This window comes from Syngnathus scovelli, chromosome 4, assembly GCF_024217435.2.
Source record: "Syngnathus scovelli strain Florida chromosome 4, RoL_Ssco_1.2, whole genome shotgun sequence".
Lineage (NCBI taxonomy): Eukaryota > Metazoa > Chordata > Actinopteri > Syngnathiformes > Syngnathidae > Syngnathus > Syngnathus scovelli.
Genome location: NC_090850.1, coordinates 13696478 through 13722707, shown reverse-complemented (window position 1 = coordinate 13722707; position 26230 = coordinate 13696478). Strand labels below are relative to the sequence as shown.

Sequence of the window (26230 nt, the reverse complement as noted above, 5' to 3'; positions counted from 1 at the left end):
CAAGGACTGCGCACTGCCGCGAACAGAGCCTGTCATCTATTCTTTTGCTGTTTGATGACAAGTGACAAGTATCTCTCAACACTGCACAGATTCCCCGTCAACAAAAGAACCAGAGACACCAAATAATCATATCGCTTCAACATATCTTACTCAGCCCATAATACTATTGTATTTGTGGGAATGTCAAGGTAGTGCTACGTTTAAGGGACTTAAAAGCAAGTCACAATTATAACCACTTTGTATATGCAATGATTCCCTCAGCCTGCGATCATGATTTGAACTTGAAATAGCCATCATCATGACCGCCAAGTTAGACTCTTCATTTATACATATTTGTCGCAGTCAGGCTCTCTTCCTTTGTGCTCCGACATGCCATTGATCCGGAGAGATTGAAAGTATTGATTTGACTCTGTGTCTTACTTTGTTGTAGAGTAGCGGGCAGTGCAACTTCCTGACTCTTAATACCGTATTCACACATAAGACACAGCCGGTTCCCCGGGTGACTCGTAATTATAGCCGTCTTTTCAGATTAGTCCAGCAGCCCGTCCGAGTGTAGCATCTTTCCCTGGTCATTTATTTCATCCCTCTCTGTCTCTATCTCTCCCCCCCTGAGAGACACAGCTCAACACAATGACCAGGCCAGTCTCCGCAATAATGTATGTGATGATAAACACAGTGGCTCCTAATTGATAGAGTGATTCAGACAAGGGCTGGCTGTGCAAATTGGTCCCCTGTGAGTATATTGCGTAGAGTGCAGCCTTGCAGGTTTCAGCTCTTAGCCTCGTTTGAGGGGCGGGCAGCGTGGAGAGAGGAATCAGAATGGGTTTGACCAGCCCAGATGATAAAGATGCCGTCTTGGACTCTTTAGCATTGTCTTAATACAGCTAGAGTTCAGTAGAGGTTGCTGCTGTAATCCTCTCAGTGTCTCCAGGAAGGCTCAGGTTAATGACCTGCTGCTTTGTGATGTCTTGTAAGATTTTGCGAGAACACCTCACCTTTAGTCCCCCACTGTTCAACTAACACATTAGCTCAACCGTGCCTGGCCCAGGCCCTGCAATAAAGCCTTTTAGCCAGCTCAATAAGGTCGTTTGAAGTTAAGTATTGATTTCTTTTGGTGTCCAGAGTAGGGACAAATGGATTTTTAAAGAGCTGTTAATTACAGTTGAACACAGCATTATGAAGAGAACTTTATGTTGCTGTGGCTGAATTTCTAAATTGCTCAGCAAAATTCATCAAACATTTGTCAAGTACCACGAAAATCTATGCGCCCACAAAGCTCGTTTACAGAGCCCCATTCAGAATAATTCTTGAAATGGTTTCTTTCCTTGCATAGAAATGTTAGCTATTGATTTGGCGAGTACACTGCGTATGTTAGAACATTTTATAAAGAAGTTATGTCTGTGTTGTTACTGACGGGATTTCTCTTCAAATGCACTTTATGACTAGCAATAACTTCAGCAATGTACTTTCATTAATGTTTAGCCTGCGTAATGTCCTTGATATTGTATTTACTAAATAGAGGCTGAAGAACAGATTGTACCTGATGCATGCTGCCTATAAATGTGGAAACCAAGTCTCTTGTATGACAAAGTATAACATCTCCATCAAGCAGCCTGTGGCCTTGACGTTGTTTTTTTTTTTTTTTTTTTTTTTTTTAAATCCAGCAGCAACACTTTCACTTGAAAGCGGCTTAGATGGAGCCTGATGTCAGTAGATGTTATCCTCTGACTTCCACCAGCAGTGACCTGGAGGCTAACAGAGCCTGACTGTCATGTGGGGTAATAAAACCACCCGACTCACTATGCCTTTGGAAACACCTGTGAGACACCCGTTCATATTTAGTTTAATTGCTATTATTTGATCTTAAATAAGAAACAGCAATAGTTTCACTTCTTTTAATTCTCAGGGATACCCAGAATACAGGTCTGCATATTCTAGCCAATCCCAACAATATTATCAAATCACAAGCTAATAATAATAATAAATTGTGAACATGTTGTGCTCTTGTGCACCTTAGTAAGATGTTCACTTGCTTTTGGCAAAACTGTGGCGTTACATTGATAAAGCTTTTAAAAGAGTTCCTCCTCGTGTCTGCTATCACTAAAGACCTTCGACAATTACCTTAATATTGTTAATTTGCTTTGTTGTCCCGTTAATTACAGCATGAGACCCGTAAGTCATCTGTCACTTCCATCTGTGTTGGCACCACCCCTTCTGCTCCACACAACACGTACCTACACTACGCATGTACACACACACACACACTTGTGCACCAATTAACTAATGTTAATAAACACGAAATAATTAGTCCTACGTGTGAGTAATGAATTATTGAGAGCACTCAGAAAGCAGAGGCATTGCCAAGGCTTAAACATGCCACTCATAAATCAGATAAGTAAACTGCTATCATGTGTATGTTGGCCGTAAAGGATCCAAATGTATTGATTTTAACCTGATCTCATAAGATTCAAAGAGATGAGAGTACAAAGAAAATGGATAGATGGAGAAAGATTAACATGTGAAATGGAATGTTCCAAGTTTAACCTAAATTCCTGCCAAATGTCCAATTTGAATTGGTTCTGGGTGAAGCCTCTGTCCTAGCATGGCAAAATTCAATTTAAACCTGATTTAATTTGAAGGGGATTTTTTTTCTTTGTGTTATTGGGATTTTACGCCATCAATGTTCTTTTGGAATATTAACAGTGTATCATACAAAAAAAAAAAAAAAGGTCGGTATCCACTTTTAATCAACAATTCCAATCCACAAACAGGAAAGTTACACAAGATGAGTAAGTAATTACTTTTGTAAATTTGTCACATTTACTTTCCTTGGTCATCTATGATAACAAGAAGCAACAATCGTCAGTTCTTTTGGTATGCGAGAGGAGCAATTGGCTGTTCGTTGTGCTGACTTGGCAGAAAAGCAGTAAATAACAATCAAGAGGCTGTGTGCCATTTTCAATTATTTGCTTGTCGTTAGAATGTACTGTGTCCTTTCTAAAGATTTAAAAAGAGGCATATCGATAGGGCAGTCCCTACAGGCCAGCAAGTGTGGCAGATGTGCTCTGTGATGTGGGAGGCTGCCCGGTGTCCGTCAAGTAAAGTGCTGGAAGCCGCACACTTGCAGACCACTTGCAAGCTATCTACAGGCTGATTTCAAGCCAGGATCTGTGCTTGGAAGAGTGCTATAGCCCAGATGTGACTGTGGTCATGCCTGCATTAGAAATAACAGAGGGGGTTGCTTTTACAGGAAATGGATATGTTTCAAAATTGGAGGGGAAAAAAAGATGCAACAGAGCTGTAAAGCATCGTTCTTGCTGTTCAGAGGACAGAGCCAAGACCGTTATTTGTTTAGCATGCCTTGACCAAAAATAGTCGGTCGTGTTACAAATGGCTTCGTTTTGGAATTCAAAGATGTGTTACAAAAAACCCAAAACCGCCTTACTCCGCCACTTTGTCGGGCAAAAAAAAAACAACAACAACTTTTATTTCATTTTGACACCTGCTTTATTTTCTGTGGGTGTGGCATCACTGAAGTAGGTCCACAGCAAACGTCACAATGTTTTTCATTGTTATTCACAACAGAGGGGCCCTGTCTCGGCTTCCTAAGAAAAGATGCTGGTAGCCAAATTGGATTTCTGACTGAATAAGGAATGGGCTACTTGGGGACGGCCTAGTGACTGTTGAGCCACCATCCTTTTGTGCAGATAAGGGTGGAGTGCCATTCATATTTCCTAGCGCCTCCAGAATTATTGAGATTCACAAGGAAACTCACTTGATCGGCTTCCTCCAGTCGTTGAACTGTCAAACAGCTTCTTGGAGATCTTGCAATCAAATTTCAATTCATTTCTTGCACCTTTGAGGGACTGGAACATGCCACTTAAGAGTTAATTTTCTCAGGCCTCTCTAAGGGTTGGTTCAACTGCTGGACTTTACTTACACTGCAAATCCCCCCACTAACTAAGGGCAGAGCTTAGTTTGAGAAAAAGCTATGTTGACAGTAAGCCTGTAAATCGAAAAATGAAATGAAAATGATTTTTTATTTAAAAACACTCTACCAGTCTTCACAGACGCGGGAAAAATAGAACTAAAAAAATGTGAAGTCATACCTGTAATGAAAGACTGTTTGTCTCCACTAATCTGTCACAAAAGTGTAGATTCAGTAACCTGTCAGCACTGAAAACGCCATTATATATTTATATATTAAGTGTTGGCTTTTTGTATAATAATCATAGTCATAATCATCATAATCCTAATAATCCTAATCTATACTCTGTAATCTGTGATATTGCTTTCAAGATCTGTATGTGAACCCTTGGGGACATTTTATGTCCTTGCTTTTCTTGTTTTCCATTTGCCTCACAGATGTGCCACAAAACCTATTTATAGCCCTTTCATGCACGGGATCGGCAACTCCGTTCCTACAGCACGTTAACCCGATTACCAATGGAAGTCAGATCATATTTTTGTATGAAAATAACTTAGTTCACAGTGCTACCAAGCTTAAATATAATAACATTAATAATGATAATTATAAGTTAGTTTAAAATAATGTAAACCAAGATTGAAGAATTTCTTCAGCTATCCTCTTGTTAATGTGTGCCATGTGATGTTTTTCAAATGTAGAGGTCAAACTTGGTGTGTGTGATGAATAAAACTGATTCTTATTCGATGTTAAAAATCTAATAGTGTATCAAACCGTGAGTTCAAAATTGAGATACCAATCAAGATTTACTTTGGTTTATTGTTTGTCATTTGACAGCTCATGTTATCTACTTTAATCATAAAATCATGTAATCTTTTACAGTCGTTTCTTCCCCCCCATTTCACTTTTTTATTTTATTTTTTACAACGGTGAAGTGAATTTACTAGCCCCATTTGACATTTAACTTGCCCAGGCAGCCATTATTATTGATCCATGTAATGTCACCGTACAGTTCGGCCCGGCTTAGTATAGTATATAGTGATGGTGTTTATGGCCTCACTTGACTGCAACCCGAGAAATTTTTTTAATTTCTGCTGGATTCTGAAATTGGTTCCTCAAAACAAGACCTTATTGGACAACTGATTCTGCAAAATCAAAAAAATCTCTTATATGCAACTCCAGCTGTCCAGATTTTACAAATGTGAAGAAACATTTCTGCCATATTTTATTTTTTCCCCTGTTTCAATTTATTTGTGGACCGATCTTGCACCTTATCGATTTCAGGTCGCAAAGCCAGAATTATGTTAGAGACATTTTTAAGCCATTGTTATTTTCCTGTACAAACACTGGACCCACTGAGCTTCTTTCCTCCAGTTGAGTGAAAAGAATAAATTATTCAATAGCAAGCAAGCTTTCAGCTGGCCATTTGTGTGCTTTGATCTCAGAATCAGGAGGTTGCATGAATGCTTCTATTGTCATGTTACGTTTCCAGAGTGTGTGAATTATTGAAATCTTTACCCATCAGCTAAAGTTTACAGGCTCACGACACAGACAGTCCGCAAATCCCCTGATATTTATTTCTCAGGAGACGGCGTGTGGCTGCCCAACATTAAAAATAGATTGTCATTCACACCATATTTACACTGTCATGGTTGCACTGAATTTGCTTTTCAGCTAGTGCAGTATATGTGATTTCCCCTTCCTTTGGATAGAATTAGATATACTTGCCACAAAACGGAATAGTATAGGAATTGTGTCTGCATATGTGCTAATATTGCCATTTACTACTCGCTATGCATATCTTATATTGATAATTATATAATAGAATACACCATAATATTAGAATTTGTGTGGTTTGTTCAGGTGTCGTGGTGAGAATTAGCTGATATTGAAGTGAAGGAACAAAAATGTTGCAGGCGGGGTTGTATATTTCATAGAACAGTAGAGCAGAACACTGGCATTGCTTAGCTACAGCTGGACACATAATTGGAGCCCCCCCTAACATATAATTTGTCTAATAGTTTTGTTTGGCGGCATGTTATTAACATATGAAAGGGCTAAGCAGGGGTCATGTGCATTGTGACAACAATTAGAGCAGACCTGAGGGCACAAGAATGTTTCGAGCCCTTGTTAATTGGAAATCTGTACAAAGATGTGCATTAATTAGGATCCAGTCAGGTCTTCTCCGTTTTAAGCCCATTTCATCCATGTAATAGATTGAACAAGCATGTCTTTCATTTCGTTGTGTTTTGAAGAGAATGAAATTGAATGGCATTACTTTGAGGGCCTGGGCTCCCGGAGCTGTTTTTTTTTTTTTTATGCTAATACCGTGTGGTGTTTTTATGCAAAAGCAGCATCTTGTGTTTTTGCCATTATTGTCTGTATTTGACAACGCATCTAAAAACATACGGTGTAATATATTACACACAGTCAACCCAGAACAATAAATTTGTAATTCAAACTCATTTTAGTGTGAATCCCACCCAATTTGGTATAAGCATGTGTCAACTTAGACTCTTACCATTCTATGTTTTTTAGGTCGGAATGAGCTGATTGCCAGATATATCAAGCTTCGGACTGGAAAGACGAGGACTCGCAAGCAGGTAAGAAGAGAGAGACTGTCTCCATTGCATGGCGGACTAATCCCCCTGTCACGGCCATGTCGCATGAACAGATGTCCATGGATTTAGACGTCTCTGAAATTGTCACTCTTAGTTCCACTTTGAAACACACATAAGAGCCTTAGAAGCGGTGAATTTGGAGATGAAAACATCAGTCATGTTCCCCCTTTACAATTCTATGAACTCATGACCAGCCTTTGCTCAAATTGTAACCTTTAATTTAATCTGACAAAATCAGTTGAACATGATGAGCATCAATGATATGTCATGTAAAAAGGAAGTAACCACAGTTACTAAAAATATTCCTTGTCCTTGTAAATTAAATCACAGAGTTCATGCACTTGGCTGTGGTAGAAGTCTTTATTAATGGGGAAAGTCTAGGCCTTAATAATTTGGTACCATCTCTAACTAGAGAGTGTTCGTCTGTGTTGGGTAGTGCATCGTGCCCTCAGCTGGCTATATGCACACCTCTGACCACAGATGAGCTCATGTTTGTCAACCAAAGTGCTGAAATACAGACTACGCTCACATCTGTTAGACTAGTGATGCGCCGATGCAACTTTTTTTACACCGCATACCCAAAATCCCTTTCCCAAATCATGTTGACTGCAGCGAACAAATGCATTCAAAATTTCTGCTTCCAGCCACGGAAAGTTTACAATGGCCTACTTGACTATAATCACTTTAATATCACTTAAATTCACCAAAAATATTTGTCCAGTGGCAAAAGAAAGTAGAGGAAATGAAAGACTTCAACACGATTAGGAAAACTGAGATTTTGGGTGTGAATCTGAGCTGTATTGTTTTTGGTCTGGATTTTTCTCCCCCCCAAAATACAATTTATAAGCCTTGTCGTTTTCATCGACTACTCTATTCTGCATTCAGCCTAGTCTCCACTGACAAATCTACCCAGCTCCACTCTACTACCTTTTTTTTGGGGGGGTACCTATTCCTGTTTGGTTCTAAAAAAAAAAGTAGGCCGGTTCTAAAACATGACAAATATTTTAGAGGTCAATGAGAGAATGTACAAGAATGTGCGGCTGTGCAAACCAGCTGCCATTAACAGCCGCCATTAACAGTGAACAACTAAGCAAGGAAAAATGAATGCTTTCCAAGCAAATAAATACTTCAAATCTTTTTAACATTACTAGCTGACAAAGCTGTGCAGAGGCAGCTGGACGGGTCCACGAAGAACGAAATGTTCCAGTACGCGCAAGCTACGGTCACAGTAACATGTCACTAGCCAGGTGAAGAGGGGCTCCCCTATAGTGGCAATGGAGTAGAGCCGAGTAGAATAGAATGGAGTAGATACCGTCAGTGGAAACGAGGCTTTATAATCTGGTGCCACTTACTGTATATAGGTTTAGTTTCCTCATTCCTATAGTGTGTGTTGACTCAAGCATTCCAATGCAGATTTTGGCATTCTAAAGCCAGTGTTAATCTCCCTAGTAATCTGTTGTACAATATTGTGCCAAGACATAAACACATTCGCTTTTATTTACAAGGAGTCCCTGAAGTCACCTCACACAGTCATAACGGGACTGCTAATGTAATGTTTGGATGGTGGTTGCACTGAATTCTAAGCCACGGCTGGCTCAGTAGTCACCCAAAAGTATTGTCAACTTGTGCGTGTATCTCAGCCTGCACAAGGTTGACATTGCTCCTAACCAAAACGTGTAAGTCAGGCTGATGGTATAGTATCAGTGCACAAGGTTGGAGCATTTGTAACTGATTTTTAATTGCTATATCATAAATTTTACAAATACATAATTGAGAGCTGTAAAACACAAGTCAGGTTTGTATGTGCTTTAAAAATGAAATTAACAAAATTGTTAAAATCAGCCAGTTAATTAACAAAGATTATGTGAGTGTCCCATTAAAAATGAAGAAGATGTAGAAAGTGACTTTTTGACAATGTACCTAAGTATTAATAAATAAAGACTTGGTTGTGTCTCTGCTTTTCAACTCACACTTGGTCCACACAGTTGTACAAATTATAGCTCATATTATTGATAGGAAAAGTATGGACATTATTTTTCTAGCTCTTATATTTCAATGGCACCTTTATTCAAACAAATCCTCTATTTCATGAAAAGGATTTTTATGTAACAAGTGGCCCTGTACTTTAACCGAAACCTCAATCAGAAACAACCCTGAACAATGCCATATCCAGTATCGGTATTGTACAATAACAACAGTTTAGAATGGAAAAGGGCAGCCATACACAAGTAACCTTATGGTAAAGGGGAATGTAAAACTCACATGCAGACTTACAATAAGCTACAGTAATTTTAGTTATTTTTCAATGAGGGTAAAGAATATTGCCTCTGTATATTGTTTGCCTACTTGTGTTGCCGCACTTCAGTGGACTTTCCTAACTTACGTTATATGGTTGTTTTAAATGCACAATGTGATATTCTCTTTTTTTTATGTTGTTTTTTGATGGAAAACTAGAAGCCTCTATTTTAAAGAACTGTTCCCTAGCTCTCAAATTGCTTTTTGTCAAGTGAGTTGAGTTGAATTAGCTGCCACCGTCCAGTGGACATGGAAAAAATGTGCTCACAAATCAAAGCAAAGAATCATCAAAGCGGTGGCTCGTATCTCCCCAAAACCTCAATCAGGTCACTTGTTAGTCAAGGTGCAATGACTACTCAATGATGTGAGTATGGAAAGAACCATGAAAATTTACCATTCCCGACTCCATACCAAAAAGTTTCCAAATAAGATTTATGGATTTAAAAGGGAGCCCGCTTACAGAATACTACCGTCCTTCCCAAGTCAAGATTTTCATATCATTTGTCAGAGTCCTCTATTGTGTGCAGTTATCAAGGCTTGTTAAACTTCCTGTTCTGTAAACTTGAACAGGTCATAATGTCCACTGATGATAAGAAATCCTGTTTGACTCACACCTGCTAACGTAATAGCGTTCGATAGGATTCCATAAACAATGCCAGCATATTTTGCACAGGAAGTAAACTTGGCCAGTGAAATGCCTCATCCATTTCCCACAAGAATATGAAACTAACCAATTGACATTCAGTACACAGCGGCTCACATCTGTGTGCTTATAATGTGTTCTAAAGGGGCCTGCGTCCTCCTTAATCAGCTCACTTAAGTAACGACGACACACAGGATAATGCTTTATTGGATGCTAGCACGGTGTGTTGTGTGGAGATGCCACTGACCTGCACCTTGTCTCCCTGACAAAGACGTGTGTTCTCGTTTTGTTTATTTTCCCCTTTTCTCTTTTGAATGGAGGTGTCTAGTCACATACAGGTCTTAGCAAGAAAGAAAGTTCGAGAAATCCAAGCTGCCATTAAGGTACGTCTGGCTTTGCCCAGTTACAGGGGGCTTTTCATTGCTATGGTTACAGGCTCTTCCTTTGTTTTCCTCTCCTCCCCTACCCCGCAGGTGTCTAGTCACATTCAGGTTCTAGCCAGAAGGAAATCTCGTGAATTTCATTCCAAGCTAAAGGTATGCGCTTTTCTGCTTTTGGCCCTATTTGTTCCTGTGCGTCTGAACTAAACTCCCTCTTCCCACAGGGACTAGCTAATACCTGATGCCCTCCCTAACTCAAATTTGCTATTGACTTTGTCTATATTGTCTCTAACACCCTTGCTAGTCCAACTCACCTTCATATTCTGTTTTCTCTTGCATTGATTATGTATGATTCTACCTTATAATTTCAATAATCATGAATTATTTTCTCACATTCCCACAACTAATTGATCCCCAACATATGGCAAAATGTTTTCGATGACTGACGCACGAGCAATTGCTCATTACATTATAACAGATACCAACATATATAAGAATAGCCGGCTGAGATGAGCAAATACTGTAAACGAGTTTACCTGCAAAGCAACATTAATTTTCCAAATTTTGTAGGACTGTTAATTTCACCATACATCATGCTAAAGCCCAAATTGGAACCTGTATAATTTGATAAGATCAAGGACCAAATATTGGACCTGATAAAAAGTGACTCAAATGTCACTATGCACTTTCCTTTTGCTATTTTGTTTCGGGTCTTATTCAGGCTAAATGAGGCCATCAGCATTTCGCTGCTTCGATTTTGAGAAATTGGTTTCTGTTTCTATCCCTGACAACAGTTTCAGTGCTTTCATCAGTTATGATTTAAACATGCTTTCCACCACGTCATGTTGACAGGAACAGATCGTTTTTCGAGACTCTTGCCATTGATGGTGTAAATCATACTATTGATGGAGCAGTGTGACAGCCATAAAGCTTCTCCACGTAGCGCAGGACTGTCGGGGACCAAACTTTTTGCCAAGTGAAAAAAGGTGCCCCAGTGTCTCAATTGGCAAATGTGCTCACAAAAACTGCACAGCTTAAGCAGTTGATAAATGCTGATGGCCGGCCTCATGCCTGTCTGAATGATATTGGAAACAAAATAGGAAAAGGTAAGTGCATAGTGACTTTGGACACATTCTTTACAATGATTTTGATGTGGTTGACACATATCTAACTTATGACGTAAAACCACCAGATTCTCAATCGACTCTATGCTAGGCTGTTTTATGTGGGGGAGCACGCAGGCATTGGCCGTTTGGTGATTAGCTAAGAGCGCCAGCGCTGAGGCAATTGCTCTCTGGCAGAACAGGGGATGTGTGCGTAAATGAATAAATAAAATGACAGCGTGCCCTTATTTGACAGTCTAATCTAACTTTCATCTGCTGTCAAGGGCTCAGCAGTTCACATTCAAAGCGCAGAATGGCTGACAAGCAAGCAGTTTAGTGAAACGCCTTCTGCTTTCTGTCCTCCCATCAACCTGTTGCTAATTCAACAATGCTCTCACAGTACTGTAACGTGCACTTGCCTTTATTATTTGATAATCCAACAATGCTCTCACAGTACTGTGGCGTGCACTTGCCTTTTTTATTTTTCTTGGGAGGTCTCATCAGATTTTCTTTTATTTGTACTAACATTAACACATCACGCAAGTGCACTAATGAGGAGGAGGGCATATGAAATTGAACCAGAACCAATTAAGTTAATGAAAACTGATACTTCCATTCTGCCTTTTCTCCTTTGGGTGTAATACTATACATTTTGACTTTCTCGCTTTTTTGTTTCACTTCCAGTATTCCGTAGCCAGTAATGACGCCTCGTTAATCTGTGGTGTGTCTATGTGTAAAGAGCCACAGAGAGTGACGCAGCCACATGAATGCATGCTCTTTCAGAAGCGCAGGCAGCTCTGTGAGGAAAAACAGACGGCTTTTGTATGAATCTCTGTCTTTTCTCATTTAAAGCAAATTAGACTCCAGTGGCAAAGAGATCTACAAGTATATGCCTTCCTTTTTTTCGGGGAAGAGGGAGGGTGGTCATCAATGAAAGCCTGCTGTTACCAGTCATGTCTACGGCAACTCAGTGAAATGAGTCATTAGGCTACTCTTGTTTTTGTCTCAAATAATGACAAGATGAGAGCAGGACATTGGCATAGAAGTTGTAGCTCATTTGTACACAAACATCTTCATTTTGTTGATGTTGAGTTTTGTGCATTGCTCTTCAAGCATTGCCCGTTCTTAGACTATATTGACCAGAATAGCATTTACCGTATTAGGATGTAGGATTAAGGATTGCATTTAATAAATAAACAAGTAACAAGGCTATGATCTATGAACATAGTTTATTTTGGGCTAAAGAGGGAAAAAAAAGAAAATGCATGACTTTTTCGAATGCTCTTCAGATTCGGATTGATGAGACTAAATGATAAGAGGTTTTTATGATGTCAAACATCTCCATAAAGAAGAAAACTGCAAAGGGGAATTAGGGACATTAAGAAGGAAAAAAAAGAAAATGCATGACTTTTTCGAATGCTCTTCAGATTCGGATTGATGAGACTAAATGATAAGAGGTTTTTATGATGTCAAACATCTCCATACAGCAGAAAACTGCAAAGGGGAATTAGGGACATTAAGAAGGAAATAATAAAGCCTTTGAGAATCTGCCACATAAATAAAATTCCGAGAATTATTATTATTATTATTTTTAATTTGTGTTTTATACGTCCACATAAAATGCTTCCCAATTTGTCATCATTGCTGGAATTAATATTTATGTGCTGGAATGTTTAAAGTAAAACAAAATACTGCTTAGTATATTAAAAGCAATGTTACCTTATTTTTTTGTGTGTGTTTAGGTTACAAGTATGGTAAGTATGGACTTTTTTTTTTTTTTTTTTTGCTTGGCTTGGCTTTTCTTCACCGCTGCTTGCTGTGTGCCTGTGATTTTGCCTTAGTGAAAGGATTTTCCAATGTATTGGTGTTCCTGTGTGTGCTGTCCTGCTGTTGTCTTCCCATAGCCGGACTCACCGGCATCGGCTGTCCGCATGCTTACCTTTTAGTGTCACTGTGTTGGAAGGTTTTTCAAGCAATTAAGCATTGCAAATAAATTTCCCAAATTTTCTGAATGCACACTTTCATCAAACCAGATCAAGAGGCAATCTTCTAGCTGTCACTTTGATTTCACTTTTCAATATCCACATCTCCACAGCATTTTAATTACATCTAGTCAAGGTTTAAAAGAAATTCTTTGCTAAGAGGAACATGCATCCTTCAGTTTTATGCAACAAAACAGTTTTAAATGTTTTGAGGTTTTTGACATGCTGATTGTTGAAGCCTTGAAGCATCTTTTATATATATATATATATATATATATATATATATATACACACACACACACGCACACACACGCGCACACACGCACACACGCGCATATATTTATTGTCAACAAGCAAACTTTTGCTCAAGTGCATACCACCACTCACTATTGTGAACAGGAAGCCTCGTGTTCAATTTTTGGGTGCACTCCATCAACAAAAAAAGCTCACATTTGAAAAGCTATGCTGTTGCCTCATTTTTTAACCCGCTTGTGTTGTTTGAGAGGTCACTCGGGCTTTCAGTGTGTTTACTGGGTTGTGGCTGTTGCTACCTATCCAACATGCACCCCCTGCCACCACCACCACCACCACCACCCATTGCCCCCTTCTCTCTGTGTGAGCACTAAGCCTTTTGTGTCTGATATTAAAGGACCAGGCGGTGAAGGACAAAGCCCTCCAGAGCATGGCTTCCATGTCGTCAGCTCAGATCGTCTCTGCCACGGCTATTCACAACAAGCTGGGACTGCCCGGCATCCCGCATCCAGCATTCCCCGGAGCAGGGGTGAGGGCCTCGCACGCAGACACCCCACTATTGATCAGTCCTGTTCAGCTTCACGCAGGGCAGCCATGAGACCCGCGTCGGGGCCAAATCACATTACACACTAGGCTTTGCTCAACTGCCCCAATCAGATAAGCACATGATCAGAAGGAGTGCTAGTGGAGATAACTTCTTTCCCAGAACACAGAGCCATTTTCATCTTGCCACAAAAGCAGCTCACAATTGGCTGTTCTTTGTTGTCTATTAATATCTTATTCATGATTGTTTCTAATTCTTTAGATATGGCAAGGGATGATATCGAGTCAGCCAGGATCCTCACAAGAGTAAGTGTGATACTTTTCTCAGATGTTCTCCACAGTTACACTTGTGGGGGAAAAACACTGCTGCCCTTCTTTTAAAGAGTAAAAAAAAAATGGTTATCAATATACCATGAAACTGACAAAATTCATAACAAATTGAAATTTACAGAAAGTCAACTAAAAATCCAAGAGATAATTAACCAAGAAAAAAAACACGGTCTACTCTGAAACTTGGCACATGCTCAGTCTTGACCAATTTATGACTTATTGTAAAAAAAAGTTTGCTCTCTCTCGCAGTTTATGGATCTACTAAAAACACTTTAGAATGGCAAACATGTATATACAATTCTGTGCTGGAGCACTGATCCAAATTCTCGACTCAACTTTATTTATAGATCACTTTAAAAGCAACCAGAGCAGCGTTAAAATGCTTATCATAAAGTAACAATCAGACATACTGTATAAAAACATAGACAGTAAAGATAAAACCCAGTAACATAAAAAACAGGAAAAAGGCTTAAACAATGCCAATTCTCATGCAATTCAAAAAACAGCTGAAACGTTCCACTAGTTTGCTGAATAGACTTACGAATGGGGACAAAAACTTGCTAGTACGTAGACCTCAAGCTGGATGTCAATAACATTAAATAAATGCTTCCTAAAAACTGCCACTGACAGTTGGAAAAGTCACACTGACAATTACAGAAATTGTTTGATTGAAATGATTGCCTCATTAAGGCTGCCATCATTTTTCTTGTTCATTTGTTATATTAATATGGTAGGACCAAAGACTGATTTTTATCACAGTGCATTTGAATCAGATTTGTATTATTATAGTACTTTTGTCAAGTTCATGTTTTTCTAGGGAAAAAAAATTATGTTTCATTATTTAGTGGATTGGTACCATGTGTGTGTGTGTGTTTGTGTCATTCACATATTTAAGGTCACGTTTTCACAGGTTTGTTGCATTTTTCTTGCAGCATCAAGCCCTTCAGCCAGCAAGTCTACCCCATCCAGCCTACAGTCACAACAGCTATTTCAAGTGAGGATCACTCCTCACAACACACTTATATTACTTAGATATTATGATTGACCTCCACTAGTCCCTAGGGATAAGGACCATGCCATCTCGCAAATAGCGAAAAATTAAAATTCAAACTTGAAAAATCTTCAGAAAATCTTTTTCATCCAACACAAGTGATTCAAATGATCAGGATCATTATCAGGCTACTTCAGAGCTTGCTGAGGAGCTGGTCATTTGAATAGCTGTGTTGGATGAGGGAGGCATGTAAAATGGACAGGACAGCCACCCTCAAAGGCTTTAATAAGGGAATTGGGATTTGGGGTGCGAGTCCGAGCGCTACTGTTCTTGGTCTCGAGTTTTGTAAAAATAATTTCCCCAAGAGTACAGCAGCATGATTTATTTTTTAAAAGGATGAGATCAATGATAGTCAGTTTTAACAAGTGTCATTATTCTGTTGTCACTGTAGGCTACGAGCCCACGGCCGCGTCTGCACCGACAGCACCAGCGTGGCAGGGCCGTTCAATCGGTACAACCAAACTGCGACTGGTGGAGTTCTCAGCCTTTCTGGAGCAACAGAGAGACCCAGACTCGGTGAGAAAATCAGTAAATATACAACATAAAATATCAGCTTCTCATGGTGTTCTTTCCCCTCGTATTATGCCTTTTGTTTCTTTCTAAATACGCCTGGACTTTTCCCAAGAAAGTCATCTGGTGACCAGAAAAAGAGGAAATAACTTGGGACATTGTTTTCCTATTTCCGCTGTTTGCCAACACTTTTTTATTTGTGTATCTCACACACACTTCATAAATTAATCTTTGCGGTAAAAAAAGAAAACAATGTTTGCATGTTTTTTTCTGCATTCAATACCACATAGAAGCTGTCTGCATTTAAGTGGTTGCTTCTCTAAAGCTGCCACCACAATCTGCTTTATGGACGTAATAAAGTTTATATTTATTCTCATAAATTTAAATGTTGTTTAATCTTTTGCTGCCACTGTGTATTTATTTTTAAATAAATGATTTTACAGGGTCTTAAAGAGATTGAACTTTGGCGTAATCAATTTTCTTGCTGTTTTTAATTTCCCACAGTGGCTCTTTATTTTTTGAATTTACTTGCTTCACTCATACAAATCTCTGTGTACCTTTGAATGAGACAAAGCTACAGTTTCAACTATCTCTTTCTAACATTCGTTACTTTTATCTTAATCATTGTTTTCAATGAAGTCATCTTCTGTTAAGAAACCGAGAGCTTCGCTCACCAACTGTTCACTGAATAGATCCTCATTGAAAACCACTTGGCTTTAGCTGACATCTTTTATTTATTTGTCCTTTCAGTACAACAAGCACCTCTTTGTGCATATCGGACAGACAAATCATTCCTACAGCGACGCCCTGCTGGAGTCTGTGGACATTCGGCAGATTTATGACAAATTTCCTGAAAAGAAAGGAGGACTGAAGGAGCTGTACGGAAAGGGCCCCCAAAATTCCTTTTTCCTTATAAAGTTTTGGGTGAGTGAGAATTATATAATTCCACCATTCGAGCCCGTGGTGAATGTGCATGCCTTTGCACATTTCCAGTAACATTTTCTTTTGACTTTTTCCTTCCTTTTTGTTCCAGCGGTAATTGACAGTGTTCAATTGAAAAAAATATCACGATGAGGTTTAGTTTGACACATTTTTAAAGATCGCAGCATCAAAAAAAAATTTCTTTCAACTAATGTTCTTTTTTTTTTAAAAAACAAAAACAAAACGTGAATAGCTGCTTGTCAGTAATGAATAACTGCATGGACTGTTTCACATTGAAATAAGGCAATTTTAAGACACACTCCCAAGTTTGACGCAAGGTCGTTCCATACCTACAACTGGAATAATAGACAATTTCATTAGTGTCAATCAAACAAAATTGCGTAGATAATTTATTTATCCCTCATGGCGGAGGTTGCATTCAGTGAGTGTCAGTAGTCTACTTCGAAGCGATTGTGCTTTCACTGTTTACACTATGTGTTAGGCTATATTTGGATGGGCATAGCAGGAGAGCTTTTGATCAAAGCCCTCGCTAATTCAGTCTAATACCTCCCAAACAATGGCGTGACCCTGTTGCGCCGCATAATGGCTCTTTAAACATTGCGCGTATTCCCTCCCCGATGCAAAATGCTAACTAGCGGCGGCCAACAAAGTAGAGACCATGTACTTGGACCAAGTCCTCTCACATTCCTTTTGAAGTGACCGGCCAATCTAAATTTCAAATGAAAGGCAGAATCTGCACAATAATGAATGTCTAACTGCGCTGCTTAATGAAGGAGGAGAATGTTGGAGGCGGACGTCTGCGCTTTTTGTGGCCATAATTAACAGGATGCGCGGGGTGTAGAGACAGGCGGCCCTCTGGAACATGGACGGGCAATCTTGCAAATCACTCGTCTAATGTTGCTTGATCCTCTTCAGTGTCTTCACAATGGATATCATGGGATTGCTTTCATATGAAGTATATGTATCTTCATTATTCTATTGTCCAAATAATGCGAATATTGATTGGCTTCTTTCATAGCGTGCACAGTTCTTTGCAGATTTGTATTACATGGTGGTTTCCTCTTCCATATTTTGGACCTGGGTCAGGATCACTTCTATGTGCCTTTGGTGTTCTCAACAAGATCATTCAGTCATCATGAAAATGTGGCAGAAAAACGGAACACTGAGGTCCTATTATGAGTTGCCAAACATTTTCACACACAACAGCGCAAAAAGTCTCTCAAAAATCTCATTTATGTAATCCCCGTCAGATTATGTGTGTCGTTAAACCTAATATGTCTGCTCTGTCGATTGATGTAAAAACCTTTTAGAAACTCCACCTGCTCATCAGATGCCATCACAAAAAATGCTCTGCTGTGCTTCTCAGGCCGACTTAAACTGCAACATTCAGGACGAGAACGGATCTTTCTACGGCGTCACCAGTCAGTACGAAAGCTCAGAGAACATGACCATCACATGCTCCACTAAAGTGTGCTCCTTCGGCAAACAGGTGGTGGAGAAAGTCGAGGTGAGTGTTTTTGTGATGCTTCAACAATGTCACATGTGTGTACTCGTTGATTTTGCTACATTTCTGTTTTTTCTTTCAGACTGAGTATGCACGGTTTGAGAACGGGCGCTTCGTCTACAGAATAAGCAGATCTCCCATGTGTGAATATATGATCAACTTTATCCATAAACTGAAGCACTTGCCAGAGAAGTACATGATGAACAGTGTGCTGGAGAATTTTACTATTTTATTGGTAAGAGATGACACTCATCCTCCTCATCTTTGTCTGGAGACCATGTACATGGTGGTGTGTGTGTGTGTGTGTTTGTGTTTGTGTGCGTGTGCGTCATACGCGTCTGTCCACACGTTATGTATCAAAAATGGGGTCATAAACGAGACAAAGAGTGACAGCGTGAAATTAAAAATACTGAGAAATCGATTACAGCAAATTGCTTTAAGCATTCAAACCTCGATAAATAATGGGGCCTGTTCAACAACTTTTGACAGCAAATTTGCTTTGAAAGACTTTTTTCAATCGTGGCATTGGCCAGCAGCACAGTTGTGCACTTTTGAGAAAATAAATGTTCTTTATTTTAAGACAATGCAATGCCTTCACTTCCTGATGCAATGCCTTTTTTATCAAGCTTGATGATTGCGCCAAACATGCCTTATGGAATTATGGCTCCAGAATTCAACCAGTCTTTGTGTGTTTTTGTTTTCGCAGGTGGTGACCAATCGGGACACGCAGGAGACGCTGCTTTGCATGGCGTGTGTGTTTGAAGTGTCAAACAGCGAGCACGGCGCTCAGCATCATATCTACAGACTGGTAAAAGAATGAATGGGCCCCTCTCTCCTTTTCCTCACATACGTTCTGACCTCCAGACAAGTGGCAGTGCCTCTCGCTCAAAGTCACACCGACAACACATTGTGGTCATTACCTGAAGTCTCTTCTTATCATTGTGTTGCTTTTGTGTCATTTGACTGCACCTATGAGTTACGCTACAGGTGTTTTCTTTTCTTTGGTTATTCTCGGCTCCACTGCAGGAAATTTCCCTGAGAGATCATGAAGCTGGCTACATTACACAATTTACTTCTCTTATTTGCTCAATGGAATTGTATGTTGTCTACTTTTGTGTGTATGTGTGTGTGTATATATATGCTATTGGCCTTTTTGTGCCAGTGGCCTGATCTGGTCTGTGTAATATTTGAGTGTGTTGAGCATACTTTTTAGATGTACAAGACCTGCTGCCCATAGAGCTCCAAAGAAACTAACCTGACACTAAATATGATGACACTAAATTTCACTACATTTCTTTTCATAAATGAATAATTCTCCCTGTTGAAGCACAACAAACGAGACACGACACTCACTTTGCTGCCTTTCCTTGTGAATTTAGGGAAACATTCCAACCTCCTCAGCATTCCTGTTTCTGTCAGTTAATTCTGACAAGTTAAAGACTTCAACTGACTCATCCAAAAGCACTTTGTTTCTTATGCTCTTAAGTAATCACAACACTATCTTAAACAACAAGCTGCGTTTACCTTGCAGCTTCCCCCCCTGTAAACGAGTAGCATGATCTGAGTCAGAGCGTCGCTGCCTCATTACATTCCCGTCGTTATCGTGGCCTATGCCGCCCCCAAGCCTTAAACACGCTACAGCTGTGAGACGCTACTAAAACTGTGATCCGTCTCCTTGTAAACACGCCGCTCCTTGGAGTGGTGTGAGAGGGTCTCGATACAGTCTGCCAAAGTGTTAAGAGTACAGTGCCTTAGCGTATGTGGTCCATCTTAATCCAGCAGTCTAATTTGAAGTCAGGCTGATACAGGCAAAAGCAGTACACGTCTTTATTTTGAGATTCACTGCATAAGAAGTTGTATTTTTCTCTATAAAATTCATATTCGCTAAATGTCAGCTTTTTTGTATGAAGTCTGGTTGAATGGCCTGTGGTAATGGTCAAAGATGAAAAAGAAACACCAACCACACTACTCTCTAAATGTGTTGTGCGTGGTAGCAAAAAGTGCCTTTGGTTTACAATTTCCAATTCAACCTGACACAAAAACAAAACGTTGCTAAACCAAAAATGAGATGGAACCAAGTACCACCACATTGCCTTTTCTTAACGCAAGGGTAGGGGACGGAGCATTTCATCTGGCCCGTGTGTAATTATAACCACAAATATAACCTGACATTTCCTCTTTAATGCTCAAAATGCAATCTGAACAAAACCTTAAACGCAACTTTGTTTTTTTTTTTTTACTTCCATTTGTACGGAGCTGACTTTTTGTGTACAAAAAAGGTCCATTTCACTCAAGCATGGTTTACAAATCTGTGTTAGTAAGCACTTCTCCTTTGCCGAGATAATCCATCCACCTCAGAGGAACGGCCTATCAAAACGGTAAAACTACACATTTGAAATTGACCTTTTCCCGTGAGCAACTTAAGACCCTCCTTTGCAATAATCATAATTGTCTAATCAGCATATTGTTTTGATTTGAATGTTCAGGTAAATTAGAAGTTCTAACTATGATTTAGGCACATTTGTGAGAGAAATGGTCTTTTTGTGTACAGCCAAAACGTCACAATAGGAAAATATTAGTGTTGCATTTTGATGAAAAGAAATTCATTAAAAGACATAGGTACCGCCCCTGGACTTGAACCGATTCCCCATCCATGCCTTAAAGGACTGTCCCGCTTTCCAGGGGGAAGCTGCCCACTTGTTGATGGTTCACTCATCTTTGGATTTCACTAAGGATGTTTACAAGGTAAAATTACATCATGTTCAAGAGCTTAAAAGACTGCAGCAGAGCCTGACCAAATAATTGGCCGGCTAAATCTGCTGAAGTTAAAGGTCAATGTAATTTTACTTTCTCCTCATGCAACAGCAAGCATCCAGTAGGTATGGGCAGGAAGTAAAAGCAAACAGAATGTTATTCTTAGCCATCTTCCCAAATCCCTGTTAAGGTGTTTGTAAATACGCTGATAGGATTTGTCAACAAAAAAAAAATCTGTCAAACATCATAATCAGCCTCAGCCTTAAACAATCCATCGCAATCAGGCCCGACACTGCAAAACACTTGCAGGTTCAAGTGTGTCTAACTAAAAACGAGTTTCTGAAAGTTGCCCCCCCACCTCTTCAAACCAGGTGAGGTTTGTTTTTAAAAAAAAAAGAAATATTTGAAGGTAAAGTTAAAGCGTGGACCAGAGCTTCATGCATCTACACTGTTTCTTCAAGAGAAAAGGATCTGTGGTGGATGCACATCAATGTACAATCAGTGTTTTGCCACCACAGTCTAAAGAACACTGTGCTCTTTTGTTTGACTGTGTATCTGTTCACGTATTGATCTGTACCTGTTTTCTTCTTGTACTTGTACGCAGTTGTATGGTTGCGTGTTAACATGGTCTGTATATTGAGATGCTCATTGTTTGCTGGTACAATACACGTTCATGTGCGGTTTCAGCACTACGACGACACGATTGATGCCTTTAGAGGCACGAATGTTTGCACCCTTTTGTCGTATAAAACTGACAGTTAAAACATTACAAAAAATTTATTGAGAAACAGCTACTACGTTTGACTCAGAGCTGCAACGGCATCTGCAGTTTTTTGTATTTTTTGTCAAGGAATCAGGTACTGGTACCCTTCTGGTTTCTCATCATTTTCAAATTGTGGCTTTAAAGTGATTTTACTTCACATAGCTCACACGTTTGTTTTGTGTGCACACTTGTTCATGTAAAATTGTGTTTTGTACAAAAAAAATTATATCCAAGCGTTTCTTGGTACAGATGTGTGATAACTTTTCTTATCTACGACTGTAACGTGTTGGAGCAAGGAAGAAAAAAATAGGCTCTACTCTATGTTTTGCATAATTATTATGATGGTCTTGTCTTTGCTGTAACATTATGATGCCTTCTTGATAATACTAAATATTTTGTAGCTTTCTAGATCATTTTTATGTATGCAATATTGCAGCTAAATAAAACTTCAAACTGCTGTTTTTGATGTTTTTTTTTTTTTTTACTTGAGTTCCAGTACCTTGTATGCGAGCGCAAGTTTTTCTTCTCTATTGTGTTGTCTTACCACAGCTCAACGGTAGATGTGGCCAAGTGCTTGCACAACTAATCCTGCCTCTCCCCACCGAAATAAATGGAGGTAATAAAACCGTCTAACACCAGAGGGTGACATTTCTCTTGTGACATTTCAATCATCCCATGAGGTAACATTAGTTGCCAGAGTTCAGTGAAATGAAAGAAAATAAGATGCAGATTTCCAAACCTTTTGCGCCATTAAAGGGGAAGCCAACTCCCCAAAAATCTTCATGTTGTAAAATCTTTAAGTTGTATGTGCCTCCACTGGTCTAACGTCATCGAGTCTATCCCTCATTCCCTTGTGTTAATAGGGCTGGTGGCAGTCACGTGACACCGCTCACTCAAGTTGTTTCCACTTTGTGTCCCATCAGCAACTACTTTGAAGACTGAATAACGTAGAGCGTAGAGTGGCTGTAACGAATAAAAAAAATAGAAATAAATACTAATCATGGATTCCGTGGAGCGGAGGATATCAGTATGGGTGTGCGCAGAGGAGAAGTTCGTCGTGGGCTTGTCTAAACGCACAACCTGCGCCGATGTGGTCAAAGCGCTCCTGGAGGATATAAAACAACCCGAACCAATGCTGCTGCATCGCTACTGCATCGCAGAGAAATGGAGGGGCCTCCAGAGGATTCTACCAGACCGGACCAGGATTTGGCGTCTTTGGGTGGCGTGGGGAGAGGAGCGGGATCGGGTGAGATTCGTGCTTGTGGGCTTTGGCGAAGCGGCCCGGAGCGCAGAGGCGCGCGTGGTGCTGCTTGGCAAACCCAACCTTGTGTCCAAATGGACTCCGGACTCTTCCTTGGCGGAGGTCCCGCCGCACAAGCAGCGTCGGATAGTCAGGAAAGCTTTCAGAAAGTTGGACAAGATGCAGAGAAAGCAGGCTTCTTCTTCTGGCGCAGATAAGATGCAGGCTTTGGCGCATCTTGTGGTCTCCCAGGATCGCACCATCCGCCTGCAGGCTCTCAGAATTCAACAGCTGGATGCTGAAATTGGAAGGCGGGAGGCCAAAGTGCATTTGGATCGGACCCTAACTCACGGCGTCAATTATGTGCAGAACACTCATTTATTTGAGGATGCAGCAGCTGAAGGCTCCAGCCAAGAGCCGTGCTCTTTGGAAGCCTTGCTTCACCTGTGTGACGTCATGGTAAAGTTGATGCCCCTTTCTTCAGAATTTTCTTACAGGTCAAATGATTTCCAGAAAGGTCACTCTGAACGTAAACAAGTTTTGTTGTTTTTCGGGTTTTTATTTGGGTAATATTGGCCATCAAAAATAACCTTCCCCACTGAAATGAATAGAAATTCTTTGTAAATAGAGATTTGGCATGTGTCAGAAATTGCACCCCATTACATTTGTACTGTACTTTTAAGTAAGTAAGTAAGTAAATAGGACAACCCTGCTGCAGCTGAACGTCACAGTACTTTGTCGTTTGTTTCTTCAGTGTCAGGGGGAGCTGTGGGAGCAGGAGTTGCTCACCAACATGTTTACCGTGCAGATGAAGGAGGCGCTCAACCACCACTGGAGGCGAGGAGGTGGGGAGGACATCTCAGCATCCTTCATTACAGGAGGAGACGAGATGTTTTTGAAAGAACGGCTGAGGAGATTGCTGGATGCAACTTTGGATGTTGGCCTGCGCCTCCACTCGGATTTGGAAGCTATTAGAGGCGATTTGGAGCTGAGCCGGCAGATTTGCAGCAGTCGCGAGGAGGAGATGAGGGATTTGCTGGAGAAAATCAACTCTTTGGGTTCGGAGGACGGGGCTGACATTGAGGGGGGGACAGATGAAGCTGAGAGGATGAGGAGGATGATGAGCAGTTTGGAGAGGAAGCGTGAGTGGGTAGAGCAAGTTCGAGGTTTGTCCAAATGTCACAGAGGGAATGATGACGACTCAGACACAGGTTTAAGCTCCCTCCACAGTCAGGAGTCTGACAGCCTCACTGTGTGCCAGTCTCTGGTTTAGAGTTTGACCTGCCTGAATCATGCCTCTAACTTTACAGTAGATACATATGGCCCTGCCTGGCCATTATCTGTGTCAAATTTGAGCCATGTTGCTACCTGGCTCATCTCTCTCACTCTACAACTGAGCCAACCTGAACTTTGTTTAAGACTCCAGAACTACATCAGTCAGGACCACATTTTTTTTTACTAAAAACTGGACCTTCTGAACCATGTCTCTTACTCTCGACCTAGACCAGTTAAGCCTTTGTGTGTGTGTGTGAGTGTGTGTCTTGGCTTTTTCCCATGTGACTGAATGGAATCGCACAAATGTCATGTTCTGATTACATGAAGATGTCTGAGGCCACTTCAAGTGCATTCTAGAAAGTGGAGTACTCCTCTCGCCGAAGCTCAGTCCGCCATGTAGACAAAGGGTGTGAGAGCCTGCAATGGAGACTCTTTTGTTGTTTCCTTCTAAATAGTTCCCCCCCCCCCCCAAAGTAATACAAAAAAAAAAATCACTTTTTTTAAGCATTTTTAAAAAATATTTTAGACACACACATGCATACACACAAACCTTGTGCACACAACAACAAAAAAACTTTGTCCTACACATGATAAGAAATGAAAAAATATGAAATAGATGAATGAAAATGAGAATAAAATCTGAATAATAAAACTTTGGCATGACAAACAATGTGTATTGTTATGTCTTTCTAAATATGTTGCTTCACTGTACGTAATCAAAGTTTTATATTATAGTATACACCTCCTATAATAATACTGTTTTTCTATGCTATGCTGTGCTGTGCTGTGCTGTGCTGTGCTGTGCTGTGCTGTGCTGTGCTGTGCTGTGCTGTGCTGTGCTGTGCTGTGCTGTGCTGTACTAGACTAGACTTGACTTGACAACACTATACTATATTATTAACCATTGACCCCTAACCCTTAACACCTTACCTTTGACCCTTGACCCCTGACTCTAATCCGAACAAAACGACCATGTATATTAAGGCTTTTGTTTGGACCATATATAGTTGGGCTTTTTTTTTGTGAAACTTGCAAGGTTTTTTTGTAAAAAAAAAAAACTAAACAAATATGACCAAGGCTTTTTTTATTAAAAATTACCACATGTAAGGTGTGGTAAAAAAAGACGTTTAGAATTTGGGACATAAAAGTGTGAAAGGTAAAGGTGCAAAGCCCCCAAAAATTACTAAAATAACAAAAACAATCTCTAAGAGTATATTGTCGTTCAACAAAAATGATCTCATTAAGAGTAATTTGTGTTTCAACGCCATTGAGAGCACTACAACTATACTATACTATACTATACTATACTATACTATACTATACTATACCAAAATTCAAAATGAACGTGTTTTTCCTCCACTTCCTGCTTTAAATTCCAGTGGATCAAATTCCATCTTCATCAAAGTAGATTGCTTCTTGACGTTCACATTCCTCACCCATCAGGAAATCTATGTCTTAATGGTACCACCTTCCCTAATTCCCTAATCCCAGGAATGTGACTTTGTGTTCCTGAGGGTCTTTGTTGGGACCCTGAGAGTGACGATCCGTGAAGGCCTCGAATCCGGAGCCAGCAGTGCTGAGGAGTGAACCAATCAAATGGCATTTAGCTCGCCGCAAACACCCTAGGCTCGCTCATTATGCTGCTGGCAGGTGTGTTAATCCTGTAAAGCTTCGTGCTGACCTTTGCTCGCGGACCATGCGGTACTGGACCGCCTCTCAAGGCTCAGTACACCCACCCCGTATGCTCATTATGCTTAACACACGCATGGTTTTGTTTATTGTTTTTTCCCCCAATCATATCATATATTAAGAATATCACCCACAATGCTTTAAATAGGCTGACATGCAGGAAGTTCTCCTTTTTCTGTTTGAACGACTGGCATTGAAAGAGCTAGTACAAACAAGCACTATAGAAAAGGGACGGCTTGACATTCTGATTGGGCGCTGCCAAAGTTCACGTCCCCCCTGGCTGCAAGTATATTTCTCACACAAGCACAAACAAAGCCTTTTTCTCCAAAGCGCAGTGTTTCATGGGCGTGCTTGTTGTGTATCACTTACATAATCACCAAAATGTTTATGTGTTCCGGAAAAATCCAATGAGTGAACTTCTTCACTCC

The 26230-nt window shown here is 40.2% G+C and overlaps 2 protein-coding genes across 4 annotated transcripts in view; both read left to right on the top strand.

The window, feature by feature from the left end:
- tead1b (TEA domain family member 1b) overlaps nt 1-22055 on the top strand; it is a 35686-nt gene extending 13631 nt beyond the window's left edge. Inside the window, exons 4-15 of one of the 3 annotated variants that reach the window (XM_049718892.2) lie at nt 6464-6528; nt 9805-9867; nt 9958-10020; nt 12710-12721; nt 13599-13730; nt 14007-14050; nt 15007-15068; nt 15517-15641; nt 16386-16559; nt 17944-18084; nt 18164-18316; nt 18788-22055. In XM_049718892.2, coding sequence (XP_049574849.1) covers nt 6464-6528; nt 9805-9867; nt 9958-10020; nt 12710-12721; nt 13599-13730; nt 14007-14050; nt 15007-15068; nt 15517-15641; nt 16386-16559; nt 17944-18084; nt 18164-18316; nt 18788-18901 — 1148 coding nt within the window. In that variant the 3' untranslated portion in view covers nt 18902-22055. Of the gene's footprint in view, nt 1-6463; nt 6529-9804; nt 10021-12709; nt 12722-13598; nt 13731-14006; nt 14051-15006; nt 15069-15516; nt 15642-16385; nt 16560-17943; nt 18085-18163; nt 18317-18787 lie in introns of all 3 variants that reach the window. The other 2 variants (XM_049718891.2, XM_049718893.2) reach the window with 2 other exon arrangements.
- A 136-nt stretch (nt 22056-22191) lies between these two features.
- rassf10b (Ras association domain family member 10b) lies at nt 22192-24783 on the top strand. The gene is made up of 2 exons (XM_049718894.2): nt 22192-23297; nt 23593-24783. The coding sequence occupies exons 1-2, from the start codon at nt 22599-22601 to the stop codon at nt 24109-24111; spliced, it is 1218 nt and encodes a 405-aa protein (XP_049574851.1). The 5' UTR covers nt 22192-22598; the 3' UTR covers nt 24112-24783.
- The last annotated feature ends 1447 nt before the right edge of the window (nt 24784-26230 follow it).